Source organism: Microcaecilia unicolor, chromosome 4, assembly GCF_901765095.1.
Source record: "Microcaecilia unicolor chromosome 4, aMicUni1.1, whole genome shotgun sequence".
Taxonomy (NCBI): domain Eukaryota; kingdom Metazoa; phylum Chordata; class Amphibia; order Gymnophiona; family Siphonopidae; genus Microcaecilia; species Microcaecilia unicolor.
Genome location: NC_044034.1, coordinates 283,003,449 through 283,024,067, shown reverse-complemented (window position 1 = coordinate 283,024,067; position 20,619 = coordinate 283,003,449). Strand labels below are relative to the sequence as shown.

The following is a 20,619-nucleotide window of genomic DNA, read 5'->3' as shown; positions in this document are numbered from 1 at the left end:
CTTCATTTTAGAGGCTGACCGAATTTCAGTTTAGGTTACGGTGCCAAAATAGGCCTAAAATCCTTTTTCTGTCCAGTTTTGGCCAAAACTGTGTTTTTGGTGAAAGCCAAAAAATTGTGCTTTGTCCCGTTTGTCTCCCTCCCTCCCCCTCCAACCAGGAGTTGCCTCTCCCTCCTGCCCACCTGTAAGTGCCCCGCTCGAGCCTATCTTACAATGCCTGGTGATCTAGGTGTATAGTCAGGGCAGGAGTGATCCCCAGTCGCTCCTGTAGGCTCTAGGGTGGAATTACTCTTGAGAGAGAGAAAGAAAAAAAGAAAGAGATGATCTTGCATAGTAGTTTACACAGTAAATAGAGTGCTCCAAATAAATGCCTTTAATACAAAAGTTTTACAGGATTTTAAGTCTGTAAATTTGAGATTATAAGCTCCTTAGGAATTACCCTTTCTGAGAAGATATGACAAATGTGGCACAGAGTCAGCCATTGTAAAAGCATTGTGGCTTTTAGTTTCAGTTTTCTTTAGCTGAGATTCATGTGTACAGAGGCTATTTTGCTTGGCGGTAAAATGTGGTCTTTCATTATTTAAGTTAAATTATCAAACCTATAAATGGCAAGTGACCGACTCACCTGCAAATGCGCAGTAGAGACTTCCCTCTCTGTCCCGCCCCCACGTCAAGACGTGATGACGGAACAGAGAGGGAAACTCTGCGCTGAGGAGGAGTGCAGTCACTGCCACACGGACCGTCGACGCTGCCGCTAATGGTACCGCTACCCCCCCCCCCCCCCGGAGGTCGCCGCTGCCGTCCCCCCCCCCCCCAAGGTCGCAGCCAACCCCCTCCACCAGGCCAGGCCCTCTGTTCTACATTTAACTTACAGCGCCGAAACCGCAGGCAGATCAGCTCCCGTCGGCCTTCCTTCCCAGCCTGTGTGCCCCGCCCTCGCTGACGTTACGTCACACGAGGGCGGGACACAGGCAGAGAAGGAAGGCCGACGGAGCTGATCTGCCTGCGGTTTCGGCGCTGTAAGTTAAATGTAGAACAGAGGGCCCGGGTGGAGGGGGCCGGTGGCGATCTCGGGGGGGGGGGGGGGGGAACGGTAGCGGCGACCTCGGGGGGGGGGAGGGGCGATAGCAGCGACCTCGGGGGGGGAGGGGAAGGCAGGAGAAATGCTCAGAAGGAGGAGGGGGGGCCTTGCAGCTGGCTGGGAGGGATGGAGGGGGTGCCCTTGGAGCTGGGAGGGAATCGGGCCTTGGAGCTGGGAGGGAGGGGCCAGTGGCGACCTCGGGGGGGGGGGAGCGGTAGCGGCGACAACAGCGACCTGGGGGGGGGGAGGGGAAGGCAGGAGAAATGCTCAGAAGGAGGAGGGGGGCCTTGGAGCTGCGAGGGAGGGGAAGGGAGGGACGGAGGGGGCCTTGGAGCTGGCTTGGACGGGGGGGCCTTGGAGCTGGGAGGGGAGGGAATGGGGCCTTGGAGCTAGGAGGGAGGGAGAGACTGGGGGCCTTGAAGCTGGCAGAGAAGGAGGGAGGATGCTGGACATGGGAGGTCAGAAGTAGGGGGGCCTTGGAGCTGGGAGGGATGTACAGAGGGGGGCCTTGCAGCTGGCTGGGAGGGATGGAGGGGGGGCCCTTGGAGCTGGGAGGGAATCGGGCCTTGGAGCTGGGAGGGAGGGGCCGGTGGCAACCTCGGGGGGGGAGCGGTAGCGGCGACAACAGCGACCTCGGGGGGGGGAGGGGAAGGCAGGAGAAATGCTCAGAAGGAGGAGGGGGGCCTTGGAGCTGCGAGGGAGGGGAGGGACGGAGGGGGGCCTTGGAGCTGGCTCGGACGGGGGGCCTTGGAGCTGGGAGGGGAGGGAATGGGGCCTTGGAGCTAGGAGGGAGGGAGAGACTGGGGGCCTTGAAGCTGGCAGGGAAGGAGGGAGGATGCTGGACATGGGAGGTCAGAAGTAGGGGGGCCTTGGAGCTGGGAGGGATGTACAGAGGGGGGCCTTGCAGCTGGCTGGGAGGGATGGAGGGGGGCCCTTGGAGCTGGGAGGGAATCGGGCCTTGGAGCTGGGAGGGAGGGGCCGGTGGCGCCTCGGGGGGGGGGAGCGGTAGCGGCGACAACAGCGACCTCGGGGGGGGAGGGGAAGGCAGGATAAATGCTCAGAAGGAGGAGGGGGCCTTGGAGCTGCGAGGGAGGGGAGGGACGGAGGGCCTTGGAGCTGGGAGGGGAGGGAATGGGGCCTTGGAGCTAGGGAGGGAGGGAAAGACTGGGGGCCTTGAAGCTGGCAGGGAAGGAGGGAGGATGCTGGACATAGGAGGTCAGAAGTAGGGGGGCCTTGGAGCTGGGAGGGATGTACAGAGGGGGGCCTTGCAGCTGGCTGGGAGGGACGGAGGGGGGGCCCATGGAGCTGGGAGGGAATCGGGCCTTGGAGCTGGGAGGGAGGGAAGGAGGAAGGGCGGGGAGCCGAGGGGAGGGAGGGAGGGAGTTATACATCAAAATAGAGCATACCAATACTTGCCCGTTTTAACGGGCTTAACGGCTAGTTATATATATTCTGGCTTGGATACTATTTGGGTGATTCTAAAGAATTTCCAGGCTCTGTTGGGTATGATGAAGATGCAGCACTTTAGTCAAATTTGTGGTATGCAGAAGCTAGATTCTATGAGAAAGGAACCTGCAGTGATTGTTTTCAAGAACTGGTCAGCTTATAGTGTTAACAGGGAAATTATATAACAACTAGTAAAAAAGGCCCGTTTCTGAGAGGAATGAAACGGGCGCTAGCAAGGTTTTCATGGAAGTGTGTATGTTTGACAGTGAGAGACAGAGTGAATTTGCGACTGTGTGTGTGTGTGTGTGAGAGAGTGAGACTGTCTGTGTGAGAGTGTGTGTTCGAGACAGAGAGTGTGCCACAGGGGTCCCCCCCTGCATGTGTTGGCATCCTTCCCGCTCCCCCCCTGTTTCCTTTTCCCATATCCATCTCGTCCCCCTCCCCCTCCCAGCCTCAGGGTCGTGGCGCCCCCCCCCCCCCCGGCCTGCAGGATCGTGGGCCCTGTGGCGGCGTTTTTCTGTATCGTAGTGTGTGTTTGAGAGAGTGTGTGTGAGAGAGAGTGAATGTGTGAGTGTGACAGAGTGAGAGTGTGTGTGGCGTGTTTGTGTGAGAATGTGAGTGTGTGTGTGTGAGAGGGAATCCCAGCTTCAGGGTGTTGGCCCCGCCTCCCTTGGGCTTTCAGGATGGTGGTCCCGCCGTCTGCCGGCGTTTTTCCCCCTTCCCTCCTCGCAGGTTGAGGTTCGAGTGCCCCCCCTTCTCTCCTCGCAGGTTGAGGTTCGAGTGCCCCCCCTTCCAGTGCCTTTCAGGGTCGTGGCGCTCCCTCCGACTGAAGCTGTCTCCCTTCCTGGCACGTTCAGGCAGGCAGGCTGGCTCCCTGCGTGTGTCCAACGTTCAGGCTGCCTGCCTGCGTCACTCCCTCCGTGTCTCCGAGTTTGTGCGGGCCCGGGGCGATGGGAGTCCTGCGAAGTTGGGAAATGGCTGCTGAGGGGCAAGGGGAGTGAGATCACGTGTCGCCGATGCTTACGTCCCCGCCTGCCTCTCTGCGACGTTGTGCGGGCAATGTTAGTCCTCCGGAGGTGGGAAATATCCACCGAGGGTCAGGGAGATGGCGTTTGGCCGATTGTCATAGCGCCGCCCTCGACGTTATGACGCGAGGGCAGGCCAGACACTCAGGGCAAACCGGATATCTCTGGCGCCTCAATTTCCGGCTTGAGGCTTCAGAACGTTGGAGGTGCCTTTTATTATTTAGAGACTAGTAAAAAAGGCCCGTTTCTGACACAAATGAAACGGGCGCTAGCAAGGTTTACCTCGGAGTTTGTATGTTTGAGAGAGTGTATGTGAGAGTGACTGTGTGTGTGTGTGAGAGAGAGAGTGAATGTGCGAGTGTGTGTGTGTGTGAGATAGAGGGAGTGAGTCCGGGTGCGAGTGTGTCTGTGTGAGAGAGAGTGTGTGTGTGAGAATGAGAGTGTATGCAAGTGCGTATGTGAGACACAGTGTGAGAGAGAGTGTGTTTCACACAGATACAGTGCGTGCGAGACACAGACTCTCTGAGACTGAATGTATGAGACCAAGAGAGTGTGTGAGTGACTGTGTGACACAGAGTGAATGTGATACAGTGTGAGACAGAGTGTGTGAGAGTGAGAGAGAGAAAGACATTGACTGTGAGAGAGAGAGAGAGTGTGTTTTTTGTTTTTCTGTCAGTTACAGTCGTTTTCCTTGTTATCATCATTATATTTCAATAGTGAAGGATTATTGTGTAGGTGGGTGTCTTTGATTTTACTTTGATTTTATTCATATATTGTTTTTAATTTTGCTTAATATATTATATGATTTACTTTTCATTGAGGATAGAAGTCCATCTTATTTAAGTCATTAGAGAGGATAGATGTTTCAAGTTATCTTTTATTGATTATAAACCGGTTATGCATTTTTATGTATTTATCTATACATATTGTGAACATATCAATTACAGTGGTGGAAATAAGTATTTGATCCCTTGCTGATTTTGTAAGTTTGCCCACTGACAAAGACATGAGCAGCCCATAATTGAAGGGTAGGTTATTGGTAACAGTGAGAGATAGCACATCACAAATTAAATCCGGAAAATCACATTGTGGAAAGTATATGAATTTATTTGCATTCTGCAGAGGGAAATAAGTATTTGATCCCCCACCAACCAGTAAGAGATCTGGCCCCTACAGACCAGGTAGATGCTCCAAATCAACTCGTTACCTGCATGACAGACAGCTGTCGGCAATGGTCACCTGTATGAAAGACACCTGTCCACAGACTCAGTGAATCAGTCAGACTCTAACCTCTACAAAATGGCCAAGAGCAAGGAGCTGTCTAAGGATGTCAGGGACAAGATCATACACCTGCACAAGGCTGGAATGGGCTACAAAACCATCAGTAAGACGCTGGGCGAGAAGGAGACAACTGTTGGTGCCATAGTAAGAAAATGGAAGAAGTACAAAATGACTGTCAATCGACAAAGATCTGGGGCTCCACGCAAAATCTCACCTCGTGGGGTATCCTTGATCATGAGGAAGGTTAGAAATCAGCCTACAACTACAAGGGGGGAACTTGTCAATGATCTCAAGGCAGCTGGGACCACTGTCACCACGAAAACCATTGGTAACACATTACGACATAACGGATTGCAATCCTGCAGTGCCCGCAAGGTCCCCCTGCTCCGGAAGGCACATGTGACGGCCCGTCTGAAGTTTGCCAGTGAACACCTGGATGATGCCGAGAGTGATTGGGAGAAGGTGCTGTGGTCAGATGAGACAAAAATTGAGCTCTTTGGCATGAACTCAACTCGCCGTGTTTGGAGGAAGAGAAATGCTGCCTATGACCCAAAGAACACCGTCCCCACTGTCAAGCATGGAGGTGGAAATGTTATGTTTTGGGGGTGTTTCTCTGCTAAGGGCACAGGACTACTTCACCGCATCAATGGGAGAATGGATGGGGCCATGTACCGTACAATTCTGAGTGACAACCTCCTTCCCTCCGCCAGGGCCTTAAAAATGGGTCGTGGCTGGGTCTTCCAGCACGACAATGACCCAAAACATACAGCCAAGGCAACAAAGGAGTGGCTCAGGAAGAAGCACATTAGGGTCATGGAGTGGCCTAGCCAGTCACCAGACCTTAATCCCATTGAAAACTTATGGAGGGAGCTGAAGCTGCGAGTTGCCAAGCGACAGCCCAGAACTCTTAATGATTTAGAGATGATCTGCAAAGAGAAGTGGACCAAAATTCCTCCTGACATGTGTGCAAACCTCATCATCAACTACAGAAGACGTCTGACCGCTGTGCTTGCCAACAAGGGTTTTGCCACCAAGTATTAGGTCTTGTTTGCCAGAGGGATTAAATACTTATTTCCCTCTGCAGAATGCAAATAAATTCATATACTTTCCACAATGTGATTTTCCGGATTTAATTTGTGATGTGCTATCTCTCACTGTTACCAATAACCTACCCTTCAATTATGGGCTGCTCATGTCTTTGTCAGTGGGCAAACTTACAAAATCAGCAAGGGATCAAATACTTATTTCCACCACTGTATTCATAATTACCATGCATGCAGTTTAGGATTACTTATTTCATTATTTTTCTTTTTTCTGTATGTTAGTTATTATTGAGGATAGATATATTAAGCTAATTTTTAATGACTTGGAGTTTGCAGACCGTCTGCCCTTGTGTTGTCTTGGACCTGTTCTGATTTTGGACATTTTACAAAAAAAACGTCCAAATTCTGATTTAGATGTCATATCCAAAAATGCCCCTTGTGCATTTGACTTGCCCAAAGTCACAAGGAGCAGCAGTGGGAATTGAACCCATGTTGCCAGGATCAAAGCCCGCTGCACTAACCATTAAACCACTCCTCCTCTGTTTTGGACGTCTTTGCCTTCAAAAATGGCTGAAAATCAAAGACGTCCAAACCCAAGGCTGTCCATGGTATTTTTGACAACAAAGATGGACGCCCATCTTTTTTTGAAAATGACCTTTTCCCTGCCTCCGAATTTGGTCATTTTACAAAGATGTCCAAATTCCAACTTAGACATTTCTTTCGAAAATGCCCCTCTATATGGCCTGGCCTCTGAGAAACTGGTGTATAGTTTGAACATTCCAAGATCTTTTACATCTACTCAGCTGACTCATCATATGAAACTTAATTATCCTTCAATGAGAAACAGTCATCATAAAAATCTCTTAGAGATTACTTTTGCCTATCAGGGCACGTCAATTTGGAATCAGTTACCTATTCAAATAAAGCAAATTGATTCATATCTGTCCAGAAAGGCCTTGAAAACTCATCTATTTGAAGTTGAAACTTGTTGATTTTGTTTACTGAATTGTATGAACTCTTGCTACTCTCCTTGACTAGAGTACTTCTTTATTATGTCATTTGCATTGAACTTTTGGGATAATTGCGGAATAGAAAAACCAAAATAAAATAGAATAAAAGAATAAAAAGCTGGTAATCATTTTTTTTTACATGATCTCTCAAAGTTCCTCTCTCAGAGGATGTTTAACTACATCTCCATTGACTTGGGAACCAAAGAGGGGCATTTTCGAAAGGTCATCCAAGTATGAATGAGGACGCCCTCACAAAGTCGGCCAAAATCAGGTAGGTATAATCAAAAAATAGTATGGACGTCCTTAGACATTCCATTATCGAAGTGCGAAACGCCCAAATCAGGGATGACCAAAGTATAGTAAAAGGGACGCCCATCTTCCAGAACCGCCAAACGACGTCCCCAACAAAAGGTCCTTCAGCGGTTCTACGAGAAAGACGTCCTTATTACTATACTTTGGACTTCTCTGATGTACCTGGTTGTTCCACAAGTACAGCGCATGTAGTTGCACACATTCAGGTACGGGAAATAGGAACATTCATAAGTGCAAAGTCCAGTAACAAAGACGTGTTTCTCACAGAACTGCAGAAGGACGTCCATCTTACTAAGCCTGCTGAAAGACGGCGGGCCTGTAAGAGGGACATCCTTTGGCACTTCTGTGAGAAACATATGTTCCTCATATTTCCCGTACCTGGATGTGAACAACTACATGTGCTGTACTTGCGGAACATGGAGCTATGAAAAATATAAGGAACATACATACTTTATTGTGTATATATGAAGAGGTTCGCACACTTGATAATGATCCATATAAGGAAGGTTCCACACGTGTGAACACGTACTCATCCATATAAGGCTCCGCACGCGTGACGATGGTCCATGCACGTTATGGACGTCCATGCGTCATGGTCGTCCACGTGCTGACCCGTCCATATATGGAAGTGTGCACGTAAGAATGTCTATCATGCATGGGCGTCCATATAAGGCGATGCACGTTTTCCAGCAGTTATTCACTGAGAAACATGTCTCTCAGACGTAAGCCAAACTTCAGCATCGCTGAGAGTCTGCTCCTGGTGCAACTGTGCCTGAGGTACCATCGCAGGCTATTTATGTACCACCACCATCTGCCCCCCAGGACTGTGTCTATTCGAGCATGGACACATATAAGAGGGAGGTTGGAAAGGTAACTGCTTTTTTTCACCCCCCAACTGGTCCTGGGCTATCAGGTCCCCCTCCTGTAGCACCACATTTAAGAGCTCCCTCAGCAATATAAGCACTAACTGTAGTCTGCATTCAAGGGTAATCAGTGATATGTGCACATGCACATTCATTAATAGAACCTATGTTCTAGAAAGGAAAGCCATTCCCACAGCCTTACAATACTGCACATAAACGGTACTCTCTGTCCTCATGTCCACCTCAATGACATAACCTGTATCAATGTAGTGTTCCCCCCACCCCTCCCCAAATCATAGGTGTTGTGTGTCTCTACAATTTGGCTGCCAAATGAATTTGTGTTGTGAAGGCAAGAAGGGCCATCCCCTGACTCCTGGTGTACAAAATTGTATCTTGCAGACGCTGTGGTATACGCAGGGATTTAGAGTCCCTGAGGCGGAGGTACCACCGGATACGGAGGGACAACCCTGGCCTTATCTGGAGCGTGCAACGGCACCTCAAGGCTCGAAGTAAGCATTATAAACAGGGCACCTGTAGTCCTTTGTAAATGTATTTATTGAAAACTGCAAATTTCATGTTCAGTTTCCACGTGGCTAATAGGCAACTAGTAAATCATAACACCTCTGTCCCAGATCAAGGCCTGAGGTTGCAGCTACCCTCCCATGAGTGTGGCTGTAACTTCCAACTAACCTCCTCTGAGATGAATGAGATGACATGCCTCACTTCTGTATCCCCCTTTCTGGGGTGGATACTCTTTCATGGTATTCTTGCCTGATGTCCTGCTCTTAGTGGATGTCATAGCATAATTTCAAAGTAATGTAAAGAAATACTGCTTCCTCCCCTCTCCTCCTCCTCCCCCCCCCCAAATAAAAAAATTGGTCATCCAACCATAGTCACAACTCAAAATGCTAACATGCTGCTGAGGAATGAGAGTGTGCCCTGCCAACACATCTTGTGTACTCCTTTTTTCAGACCAGCTTCCAGGGTTCCCTGTCATGTCATCTCATGCATCTCACACCCCATGTGTCTAGGCCAGGGCTCACAACTGACCCCACCTTTCCCCATTCCTGCCTCATGCCAGCCAGCCAGCTCCTGCACTATGCAAGCCATGTTGAATGTGCTGATCTCAAGGACAATCCTTTTACATACACAAGGCGCCAGCAGCAGGAGGAGGAGGCGGCTGAGGCAGCACCAGTGGTGGAAGAGGAGGAGGCAGCACCAGTGGTGGAAGAGGAGGTGGAGGCGGCAGCAGCAACAACAACAGAAGGGCCAGGCCCCTGGCATGACATGCCTCCCCTTGATGGGGATGAGGGCCCAACACCACCTGCCCTCTATATCCCATCCCCAGCACTGCGCCTCCTGCAACTGGTGAATAGCCAAAACAGTTGCTGCAGGAGGTGTTGACGATGCGGCAGGCTAACGAGCAGCACTTCAGGGCACAGAGGCTGTTCCTGGTGCTGCTCATTAGCCTGCTGCACCAGGCCATGCAGGAAGGAGGATGTGGCCTCCCCTGAAAGACTTTGGGGGGGGGGGGGGGTTGTAAATAGTTATTTTTTTTTTCATTTAGTTAAATACACAATTTCATATTTTTCATATAACAGGGTATGTGTCTCTACTTTGTGCACTACAAATTATAAAATGCTGGAGTTGATGTGAGAGGAGGCAGCAACCTGGGTTGGCATGACAGGTGAACTGTGACAGAGAAACTTTGGTACATATGTGTCATAAGTATGGCCATTCAGAAGGTCCTTCCTTCCTTCCAAACTGCATGGCTGTATGGTAAGGGGGGGGGGGGGAAGCTGGGTGGGCAGCCTCTCCCCCCCTTACCATACCCCTTACGGCTGTTTCAATTATTAGATTTGGGCGACCTTATTTCACGGGGACGCCCATGTGCCTTTTGTGTCGCTTTCTGGACACCCTTTTCTTTCACAAATGAGCCTTAAATATGCCAGATTTGTTGAGACATCCTTGGTTCACACTCACGCAACCAATTTTTAGGTTTTGGTTTTGGCCAAGACCAGGCGATAAGTTTCAGCTGTAGTTTCGGTTTCAGCGGAAATTGTTAAGATGGTTTGGGTTACACTTTTAGTTTCGGTCGGCCTCTGCCTCATTTGGTATATACTAAATAAAGCTTATTACTAAAATTAATTGTCTAATTATGCATTTTTACAGGATTGTTCTGGGAGGAATGGCATGGAAGTGATTATAACTGATGAGTTTACCAAAATCTTACAGTGATTACCAAGGGCCTTGAAGTTAATTGAGGAAGGCCTACGAAACCTAATAACTTTGCACCAGCACTATCTGAGGTGCTCAATGTTTAGTTCCCATTCTTTTGCCTTTTAGGCATTTTCTGAATATCCCACTCTTTTTAAATCCCATCACTTTTTTCATCTCCATCTACTTCTCCAAGAGGACATAATGCCTTCATCACCCTTTTCAAGAAAAAATGTTTCTCGATGCTTGCTGCTCACTGTTCTTGAATCTATCTCCCACAGCTATCATGTCCCCCAGTTCTATAATCCTTTCCTTTGGAAATGTTCACTTTTTCTGCAATAATACTATTCAAATATTTAAACATCTGTATTGTATATCCCATATCCCTCCTCCTTTCCAGGGTATAAATATTCAGGTCCTTAAATCTCTCCTTCAAAGTCTTTTCAATGCCTTCTGGAGTTTTCCTTTCTTCTCTCTTCCCTACTTAATCTCTGCACAATACTAACTGTATCTGATATCTTGTAATGACATTAACAACATTATGTAAGCCACATTGAGCCTGCAAATAGGTGGGAAAATGTGGGATACAAATGCAATAAATAATAAATAATAATAATATAAGAAGTGAAATAGTTATTACATCTTTTTTCTTTTTTCATTTTATTATATTTATATCCCAAAAATTTTCAGATATCTAGGGCCCTGTTTACTAAGCTGTGCTAAGGGCGCGCTAGCATTTTTAGCGCACGCTAAACACTAAAGACATTGAAAGGAATATATGGGCGTTTCTAGCATTTAGAGAACGCTAAAAACACTAGCGCACTTTAGTAAACTGGGCCCCTTGTTCTATGTGGCTTACAAAAGTTATATAATTTTATTCTAATGGTATGTATTTGATGGTATTATAACACTGAAATATCATACTATGTTACAATCCTAAAAAGAGAACATGAAGCAACTCTGTCATCGTATGTCCAGTGAGTGATGCTTCTGAAACAAGAGTTTTTAATTTTCTCTGATATCTCTCATGAGACTTATCAGAACGAATGTTCTTAGATAAGGCATTCCACCATTTAGTCTCACTGTACTGAAAGCCAGCAGCATGCACTGATTTATCTGGCTTTCGCCCCCTTCATTCAACTGAAACAGCACTTGCTAAAGTCTCCAATGATTTGTTCCTGGCCAGATCCAAAGGTCTCTATTCTATCCTCATCCTTCTTGATCTATCTGCTGCTTTTGACACTGTTGATCATAGCCTACTCCTTGATACGCTGTCCTCACTTGGATTTCAGGGCTCTGTTCTTTCCTGGTTTTCTTCTTATCTCTCCCAGCGTACCTTTAGCGTATACTCTAGTGGATCCTCCTCTACTTCTATCCCAATGTCAGTTTGTGTACCTCAGGGATCTGTCCTGGGACCTCTTCTTTTCTCCATCTATACTTCTTCCCTTGGTACTCTGATCTCATCCCATGGTTTTCAGTATCATCTTTATACTGATGACTCCCAGATCTACCTCTCCACACCAAAAATCTCAGCAGGAATCCAGGCCAAAGTATCAGCCTGCCTGTCTGACATTGCTGCCTGGATGTCTCAGCGCCATCTGAAACTAAACATGACCAAGACTGAGCTTCTCATATTTCCCCCTAAACCAACCTCTCTTCCTCCCCCATTCTCTATTTCTGTGGATAACACTCTCATCCTTCCTGTCTCATCAGCTCGTAACCTTGGGGTCATCTTCGACTCCTCCCTCTCCTTCTCTGCACATATTCAGCAGACTGCTAAAACCTGTCGTTTCTTTCTCTATATTATCAGCAAAATTTGCCCTTTCCTTTCTGAGCACACTACCAGAGCCCTCATCCACACTCTTATCACCTCTCGCTTAGCCTATTGCAACTTGCTTCTTACAGTCTCCCACTTAGCCATCTCTCTCCTCTTCAATATGTTCAAAATTCTGCTGCACGACTAATATTCCGCCAGTGTCGTTATGCTCATATTAGCCCTCTCCTCAAGTCACTTCACTGGCTTCCTATCCGTTTCTGCATACAGTTCAAACTCCTCTTATTGACCTATAAGTGCATTCACTCTGCAGCTCCTCAGTACCTCTCTCATCTCTCCCTACATTCCTCCCCGGGAACTCTGTTCACTGGGTAAATCTCTCTTATCTGCACCCTTCTCCTCCACTGCTAACTCCAGACTCCGTTCCTTTTATCTTGCTGCACCATATGCCTGGAATAGACTTCCTGAGCCGGTACGTCAAGCTCCATCTCTGGCCGTCTTCAAATCTAAGCTAAAAGCCCATCTTTTTGATGCTGCTTTTAACTCCTAACCCTTATTCACTTTGTTCAGAACCCTTATTTTATCATCCTCACTTTAATATTCCCTTATCTCTTGTTTGTTCTGTCTGTCTGTCCTACCATGTTTCCCCGAAAATAGGACCTACCCCGAAAATAAGACCTACCGGGGTTTTCCTGCAAATTTAAAATATAAGACATCCCCTCAAAAGTAAGACCTACCAAACTTTTTTTTAAGCAGGGCCGCCGAGAGCCACCCGAGGTCGCCCCACCCCCACCCGAGGTCGCCGGGCCCCCCCTCCGTTGCTCCCAGAACTAACCTGAAGCTCCTCCCACCTTCGCAAGTTCGGATTCGAAGCAGCAGCGCAGCAGGGCAGACCTCTCCTTCCTTCCGTGTCCCGCCCTCGCCTGACGTTACGTTACGTCAGGCGAGGGTGGGACACGGAAGGAAGGAGAGGTCTGCCCTGCTGCGCTGCTGCTTCAAATCCGAATCCGAACTTGCGAAGGTGAAAGGAGCTTCAGGTTAGTTCCGGGAGCGACGGAGGGGGGGCCCGGCGACCGATGTTTCCCAGAAAATAAGACCTAGCGCGTTTTGGGGAGGAAAAATAAATATAAGACAGTGTCTTATTATCGGGGAAACACGGTAATTAGATTGTAAGCTCTGTCAAGCAGGGACTGTCTCTTCATGTTCAAGTGTACAGCGCTGCGTACGTCTAGTAGCGCTTTAGAAATGATAAGTAGTAGTAGTAATTTATATACCAGTCCTTTACAGCCTGGCAAAAGGAGGATAAGATAATGTTCAAAGGCATTAAGCATAGGTAGCTCTATCAAGGACAGCATGTAGCTCGGAGACAGTCCATAGAGAATCTGATAAACGAACACACAGGCCTTAAAAATAAACCTAGCTTGGATTGGCAACCAATGCAAAGATGGTAACAGAGGGGTAACATGATCATATCATGATGCTCAACAGATTAAATGTGCAGCTCTGTTCTGTGTTTGTAATTTTTATAACACAGTATCCTTGCATCTGCTATAAACAGCGTTACTTTAATCTGAGACATCACAAAACTCTGGACCACATTGCAAAATACGAACTTTGAAAAATAAGGTCTTAGCCTTCATAACTACCAGAGTGATCGAAATACTTTTGATACAAATACCGATATTTGTGTCTCAAATGACAAATGTAGATCAAGAGTTATTCCAAAGAATTTGATGTTAACATCGAATTGAAATTATTTTTGATCAATACAAAATTTATTACATGAAATAGGTTTAAATGGACATGAAAATCATCAAAAATTTTGTTTTGTCTCCATTTAACATCAGATTAAGGGCCTTAACCTAGGATTCCATTAAATCTAATGCACGCTTGGCATCCTCCAATACATTCAAAATGTCATTAATGAAAGAATACAGAGGTGACATCATCTGCATAGATGAAAGCCTTGAAACCACTGGATTCTAACAAGTGACCCAATGGTGCCATCAGTATATTAAACAGCAACTGCGAAATAGGAGAACCTTGTGGTACTCCACATTCCACGATCCATGCCGATGACAAAGTACCTCTGGTTCAGTAATAAAGAGTATATATAATCACAATAAAAAACTCTCTCATACAATGTGCAAAATACTATTTCAACACTATATTCCTATGGAGTACAAAAAAGGAAGAAAGGGAAAAAGTGCCTCCAAAAAATAAACACTTACTGGATAGAAAGTACTTAAGCAGGGTCAAATTTCTTCGTTGGCATTAAAAAAACCCTTTCATACAAAATTTTGTTAAAACTCGAATGTTCAATTTAAATGGATCCACCCAAAAACGTGGCAAACAAAAGTAAAAAGCAACAGTTAGCTTTTAACTTAGCTGAAGATTCAAAAGTGTATATAAAGGCAATCACACCGACTGTGGCCAGAGTTTCGCTATAATCAGCTTCTCTAGGTATGAACAACCAATCTACAAAAAATATAAAAAATAATATAAATACAACAACCTCAAGTGAGCAAAAGTGAACAAAAATATATGTGAAAACCAAAAGATCCAAAAATCAACAATTAGTAACAATATCGTTAGAAAATGCAAAAGTGCTTGGCAGTTAATTAAAGCACAAACCATCTTCATGTTACTGGGATCCTTCAAACATGGCTGCAGAATCATTTCCTTAAGAGCTTCAATCATGATGTCACTCAAAATGTTACTTCCGATCTTCACACGGGAAAGTTAACCTTACTCAAAAAATGTATGAAGAACGATATTGAATGGAAAACCCAGTACCAAATGAAAGACAATAAAACTTTCAGATTTTAAGACATACAAAATAGCATCCCGGACTTTTTTCAAAAAAAATGTTTTTCCAATCCATTCTGAGATTTAACCCGTGCAGCTCTTCAGTTTTAAGAGTAAAGATCCAATATTGCTCCCTTTGTAGTAACAACTTTAATCGATCGTGGAATCCCTCTGATACATGATCGATAACACAAACCTGCAATGATGAAAAAGCATGTCCATGTTCTAAACAGTGTTGTACAATAGGTGCCTCTCTTTGTCTTCTAAGGCAGCTCTTCTGTTCTATCAAACATACATACAGAGACCGAGTAGTTTCACCTAAATACATCATCAAACAGTGACAAATAATCAAGTAGATGAGATAGAGGGGCATAATTGAACGAAAACGCCTATCTCCATGGGCGTTTATCTCCAAGAACGGGTCCGTGAAGGGGTGGACCGAACCGTATTTTGGGAAAAAATAGACGCCCATGTTTTATTCAACAATGTGTGAGCTGGGCGTTTTTGTTTTTCAGCGATAACGGAAAATGAAAGCGCCCAGCTCAAAAACGAATAAATCCAAGGCATTTGTTCGTGGGAGGGGCCAGAATTCGTAGTGCACTGGTCCCCCTCACATGCCAGGACACCAACCGGGCACCCTAGGGGGCACTTTTACAAAAACAAAAAAAAAAAAGTAAAAGAGCTCCCAGGTGCATAGCACCCTTCCCTTGTGTGTTGAGCCCCCCAAATCCCCCTCAAAACCCACTGCCCACAAGTCTACACCATTACTATAGCCCTAAGGGGTGAAGGGGGGCACCTACATGTGGGTACAGTGGGTTTGGGGGGGTTGGACGACTAATAAGCATTAAGCAGCACAATTGTAACAGGTAGGGGGGATGGGCCTGGGTCCACCTGCCTGAAGTCCACTGCACCCCCTAACAACTCCTCCAGTGACCTGCATACTGCTGTCAGGGAGCTGGGTATGACATTTGAGGGTGAAAATAAAAAGTTGAGAAACTTCATTTTTTGTGGTGGGAGGGGGTTAGTGACCACTGGGGGAGTCAGGGGAGGTCATCCCCGATTCCCTTCCAGTGGTCATCTGGTCATTTAGGGCACTTTTTGGGGCCTTATTCGTGAAAAAACAGGGTCCAGGAAAAGTGTCCTAAATTCTAGCTAAAAACGCATACTTTTTTTCCATTATCGGTGAAATGCGCCCATCTCTGTTCGGCAGATAACCACGCCCCAGTTCCGCCTTCGCCACACCTCTGACACTCCCCCATCAACTTTGTCCGCATCCGCGACGGATTGCAGTTGAAAACGTCCAAAAATCGGCTTTTGATTATACCACTTTATTCGTTTTTGTGAGATAAACGTCCATCTCCCGATTTAGGTCGGAACTTGGGCGTTTTTCTCATTCGATTATAAGCAGGATAGTCTGAGAGACAAGTGGTATTATATTTCAAAAAAATACTTATTTCCCATAACAGGATGTGTAATATAAGTGTCCAATTCAAGTGTATTAGAACAAAGCTGACATTGGGAACACTTTAAATGCTGTCCTTTAAAACATTTTTTCTGCCTTGTTCTCAAAATATCTGATGGACTGACCAATTCTTTCAAATTGGAATTTCTACTGAAAGTGAACCTAAGTAGTATATCAGCGGAAGCTAGAATGTTAGAAAGAATACTCCAATGTTTAAGGATCCTTAGAATTTTACCAAAGCTAGGTGTGTATTTCAGAACACGGGTCATACAATTCTCAGGATCTTGTCTGTGATTTTTCTCAAAAAGCAAATCTCGATTAAGAAATCTCACATGTCTGTATGCCTCATGTATCACTTCCTTGGATAACCTTTATGTACCAAGCAAGATTTCAAATTTTTTGATTGGTTCTTAAACTCTGTTGTTTCCAGACAGATCCTCCGGAATCTCAAAAATTGAGAAAAAGGGAGGCTGCTTTCATCAGGTGGATGGTAACTCGAAAAATGCAGAAAAATATTCTGATCAGTGTCTTTTTTTTAAAAACAGTAGTAATGAACCTCTATTCCTGTTTAAAGATAAAAATGACCAGAAAGGAGATCTGTACTGAGTGATAATTCAAAGAAAATTGTATAAGGTATTCAACCAAGAATGGATGGTCAATAGGTCTTCTTCTGTGCCCATCCACAGCATAAAAATGTCTATATAATGAACCCAAATCTTTATGAATCCATTTATTTTTGAAATCTTGCATAAACAAATTAGCTACTGAGGGAGCTAGATTGGCACCCATGGCAACCCCGGATGTTTGTTGGAAGAACTCATTGTGATACTTAAAGAAATTCTTTTCATAGCAACATTAGCTAAAGAAATAATAAATGAAGTAGGGATCATATGAATCGGTTCTTCTGGCATCAAAAACTTATATAGAATTTGTGCATCTTCAGTTTGTGGAATCGACGTATATAAACATTTAACATCTAGGGTTGCTAAATAAGTAACAAGATTGACATCATCAAGTCTAGATAATTTGAGTAAAAAAATGTGAAGTCTCTAACAAAGAGCTTTTTGTGTGACATCATGATTGAAGTTCTTAAGGAAATGATTCTGCGGCCATGTTTGAAGGATCTCAGTGGCATGAAGATGGTTTGTGCTCGGATTAACTGGCAAGCACTTTTGAACTTTCTAGCTATATTGTTACTGTTGATTTTTGGATCTTTTGGTTTTCATATATATTTTTGTTCACTTTTGCTCACTTGTGGTTTTGGTATTTATATATTACTAGAAAAACAGGCCCGTTTCTGACACAAATGAAACGGGCGCTAGCAAGGTTTTCCTCGGAGTGTGTATGTTTGAGAGAGAGAGCGAGAGAGAGAGTGTGTGAGAGATGGAGTGTGTGTGTGAGTGAGAGAGAATGAGTGAGAGAGAGATAGAGTGTGTGAGAGAGTGTATGTGAGAGACAGAGAGTGAGTGTGTGTGGGGGGGGGCTCTGAGTTCCATGACCCCCTCCTTCCCTCCCTCCCTCTCCTCCGAGTTCCAGGCCCCCCCTTCCGTCCGAGGTACAGGCCCCCCTCCCTCCATCTCTCTCCTCTCCTTCTCTCTCCTCCCCTCCGAGTTCTTGCCCCCCCCTTTCATCCAAGTTCCATGCCCCCCCCTCTGCTCCCCAGCGTGTTCCATGCCCCCCTTTCCTCGGAGTGTGTATGTTTGAGAGAGAGTGTGTGGGTGAGAGATGGAGTATGTATGTGAGGGAGAATGAGTGAGAGAGACAGACAGAGTGTGTGTGTGTGTGTGTTTGTGTCAGAGAGAGAGAGTGTGTGTGTGTGTGTGTGTGTGAGTCTGTGTGTGTGAGAGAGAGTGTATGTGAGAGACAGTGAGTGTGTGTGTGAGAGAAAGTGAAGCCTTCAAGCCTTGAAGCATTCATGCGCTCTGTAAGGCTCCATCTCCTCAATTGACGACACGTAGTTCCGGAACGTTGTAGGAATGCTTCAAGGCTTGAAGGCTTCACTTTCTCAGCTTCAGAATGTTGGAGGTGCATTTTATTATATAGGATTATTTTTTTGTAGATTGGTGTTCACGCCTTGAGACAGTTGATTATAGCGAAACTCCGGCCATAGTCAGTGTGATTGATGTTATATACACTTTTGAATCTTCAGCTAAGTTAAAAGCTAAAATGTTTGCTTTTTTTCTTTTTTTTTTGCCATGTTTTTGGGTGGATCCATTTATATTGAACATTCTGTAGAGTTTTAACAAAATTTCATATGAAAGGGGTTTTTTTATGCCGATAAAGAAATTTGACCCTGTTTAAGTCCTTTCTACCCAGTAAGTACTTATCAGGTAGAGGTGTGGGTGCTAAGGCATTTTCCCTTTCTTCCTTTTTTGTACTCCATAGGAATATAGTGTTGAAATAGTACTTTGCACATTGCATGAGAGAGGTTTTTATGTTGAAAACATGAGTACCCAACATCTTCACCCTGTATGTTCTATAGCACAGGAATCTCTCAAACCAAGCCAGGACCTCACCTGTAATGCCCATACGATCAAGTAGGTACAGCAAGAGGTCACGATCCACCAAGATGAAAGAACTAGACATTTCAAAGTGAAAGATCATGATCCTCCTGTCCAGGCTTACCTCTCTTCTAAGCTCAGCCACCGAAGTGGTTACAACAGTCTCCGTACTATAATTAGGGTAGAAACCTGATTGTGAACTATGCAATAAAAAATATGACAAGTATTCCATAAGTTGTTTAGCAGCTATGTCCTCCATCACACCAAAGTACAGCAATAACCAAGGTTTCTCATACAGTGGTCAACCTAATAATCTATGCATGTTTCCTGTTTCACGGGAAAGTCTGCTATAGAAGCAATTTATCTCTTAGCAAACTTTCAAGCTACATTTTACTAGGGACTAAGTGAGGGCTTAATTTCAGAGGGAATGGCCTGAAATGCAGGTGGATGACTCCAGAGCAGCAGAGGTGTTCTGCTACAGCTCCTACCTGGCTGGAAGTAAGAACAGAGTGGGGGTAAACTTGAAGCTGTAACTTCTCAAGTCCACACTTCCACTTCCTCTTACTTACATGTTACATTCTGGGCCCAGCAGATATAACAATAAATGACATTTATCAACTGATAAACAACTAATACTATGCACTCGCCAGGTGCCCTTGGCCTGGATTGGCCACTGTCATGGATGCTGGGCTCAATGGACCCTTGGTCTTTTCCCAGTGTGGCATTACTTATGTATACTGGACAACTGGCCCTACAAGCAGATGATGATGCACACGAGTGTTTCTACGACAAGTCTTGTTGAGATGACTGAAATTGACAATCAAAAAACTGAGGGAAAACAGCTAAGCTCAGTGTCTGCCCTCCTCACCTTGGCAGAGGAGACACTGATCCAACAACACCCATCCTGGATCTTTACTGACATAACTGTGTTGGGGCACCTCGATTAAGAAGCACTAATGTCATTACTTTGAATATTAAAATATAGAATCTCAAAGAAACCCTTCTGAGTCATACCGCAGTGATAAAAACTGGAAAACATGATATTGCAGATGGATAGTTCGCAAAAGAAAATTCACCGACTTAAGATTTTTTTTTTTTAAGACTTCCTACGGCGCGCTATTTGCAAACTTCCAACAATAAAGCTTGAAATAACTCGGTGACATGCAACGTTGAATAATAACTAAGGAACCTCTCCACTTTTGACATTTTCTGAACTGAACACGACAAACAGTTATTTTACACTTCATCCTCAAAGAATAGGAAAGCAGTTCAATGAATGGGTGTACAACAAACATAACAAAAGCTAAATTAATCTACAGACCGAGCAGAAGACCATCCATGTCAAAGATTACATGGGTAACGGGCTGCACAGGAGCCATGTTATTCGCTGCTTCCGGTCTCAACCAACTGACCGAGGAGGAGTGGAGGACGTTTACTAACAAACTACGAGCACCACCGTGCACCTAGTTTACACTTCCGGCTCAGAGGAGGGGCGGAGCAAGAGAGCCCAGGCAACATATCTTCCACGGCCAAATGACAGCTGAACCAGTGCTGCCGCCAAATTGGAATACTTTTGAATACCGACTACGGGATTTTTTTTTTTTTTTCCTCTTGCGGGATGCGAGTTTTGGGGCTACTGTTTTGCATTATGTATGTTCTTTTGGGCGTTATTCTATATTATTCTAAACCTCCCTCTGAAGTTCCGACACTCTCTCAATGCATTCCAAGCCTCATTCTAGTGCTCCAATAGCTTTTCTCAATGTAATCCAAACCTCATTCTGGTGCTCCAATAGCCT

The 20,619-nt window shown here is 45.5% G+C and overlaps 1 protein-coding gene across 1 annotated transcript in view; it reads right to left on the bottom strand.

Annotated features, from left to right (window-relative positions):
• PUDP (pseudouridine 5'-phosphatase) overlaps positions 1-20,274 on the bottom strand; it is a 180,187-nt gene extending 159,913 nt beyond the window's left edge. Inside the window, exon 1 of the mRNA XM_030201633.1 lies at positions 20,145-20,274. Coding sequence (XP_030057493.1) covers positions 20,145-20,202 — 58 coding nt within the window. The 5' untranslated portion in view covers positions 20,203-20,274. The remainder of the gene's footprint in view (positions 1-20,144) is intronic.
• Positions 20,275-20,619: the final 345 nt, after the last annotated feature.